The sequence below is a fragment of the Asparagus officinalis genome, chromosome 3, assembly GCF_001876935.1.
Source record: "Asparagus officinalis chromosome 3, Aspof.V1, whole genome shotgun sequence".
NCBI lineage: Eukaryota > Viridiplantae > Streptophyta > Magnoliopsida > Asparagales > Asparagaceae > Asparagus > Asparagus officinalis.
Window position 1 is genome coordinate 62,146,375 of NC_033796.1, and position 1,313 is coordinate 62,147,687.

Below are 1,313 nucleotides of genomic sequence, written 5' to 3' on the forward strand. Positions count from 1 at the left end.
TCAATCTTCATTGGAATTAAAAGTAGGATTATCCTCCTCATCCGACTCCATGCATATTGCATTTATCTCGTCTTCCTCATCATCTTCCACCAGCTCCTCTCCCTTCGATGAAGATGATCCCGACTTCTTCCTTCCTTTATACCTTTGCAATCTTCCACTCTTTCTCTTCCTTGGATTATCTTCAGAAACATCTCTAACTTGCCTAAAAGTCAAACACCCTCCTGGAAATACTTCATCATCACTATCATTCCCCTCCTTACCCAACAACCATTCGGAGACCCTTTCCTCATCATCGTAGGCGGATAAAGAATCTCTATCTCCAAAGGCATGCTTATTCTTCAAGATTGCATTGAACTTAACAAAGACTAAGTCATGGAGTTTTTTATTAGTTAATCTATTCATCTTTTTCATATGAATCTATAAATAGAATTATGAATTAGCATAAAAAAATTACACATCAAATGCTACAATACAAGACTACAAGACGATTAAAATTTAGGAAATAATATTACCATCTCAAATGTAATCCAATTTCTTTCACAAGTTGAGGAGCTAGTTGTCAAGCCCAAAATCTTTATTGGCATCTTTCTCAACTCAGGAGTATCGTTTCCATACCTCCTCCAAGTAAATAATCAATTCATAATTGAAAAAAAATTAGCAACTGACAAATTTAGAAAAGAGGTCAATGAATTAATTTGAATAAAATATAAATTTATTCGAAAAATCACCCTTAGTAGCTCCTGACTTCACAAACTGATCTCCAAATGACCCTAGGCGTTCTTGATAATTAGGTATTTGATCTCCAATCTTTGTGAAAGTCGCATGGTCATCAGGATAGAGTCTGTGTATACACTCCACCATGTCTTTCTTGAAGCTTTCATCACCATCAATCTCAATGTAAGTCGGGTAATAGAAATAAGGATTCAAAAAGTAGCCCACTTTATGTAGCGTTCCGCTAAGATTCTTCTTAAATATCGGATCAATCATTTTCAATATGAGATTGTACTTCTTCTCATTATTCCCAAGGGCCATTTTCAACTCATTCATAGCCACCAACATGTATAAATCTCATAGAGTCCATTTTATCACCATTCATTCTTTAAAGAACCTTCATTAGAGGAGTGAATACTTTGAGGGCAAAGTCTATATTATCTCAAAACTTGTTGCTAGTAATTACTCTACAACCTACAAAGAATTCAACAATCAATGAAATATAAATAATCAAATTAATAAAATGAATACAATTAAAATATACTTTTTCGCCCACTAATATTTTTGAAAGGCTACAATTTGTCCATTGTCAAAGATAAACA

General features: G+C 33.7%; 1 protein-coding gene across 1 annotated transcript; it reads right to left on the reverse strand.

The window, feature by feature from the left end:
• On the reverse strand, positions 1-1,032 carry LOC109835191. Its single transcript, XM_020403177.1, has 3 exons — positions 755-1,032; positions 513-615; positions 1-417 (listed from the first exon to the last, which is right to left on the reverse strand). The coding sequence occupies exons 1-3, from the start codon at positions 1,030-1,032 to the stop codon at positions 1-3; spliced, it is 798 nt and encodes a 265-aa protein (XP_020258766.1).

Bases quoted from the DNA above. Each gene is read 5' to 3' on its own strand.
- LOC109835191 (XM_020403177.1), bottom strand. From the start codon at position 1,032: ATGGCCCTTGGGAATAATGAGAAGAAGTACAATCTCATATTGAAAATG. The intron at 616-754 runs GTTTGTGAAGTC...TACTTGGAGGAG, and splicing joins CTAGGGTCATTTGGAGATCA to GTATGGAAACGATACTCCTG. The intron at 418-512 runs GTAATATTATTT...TTCTATTTATAG, and splicing joins ATTGGATTACATTTGAGATG to ATTCATATGAAAAAGATGAA.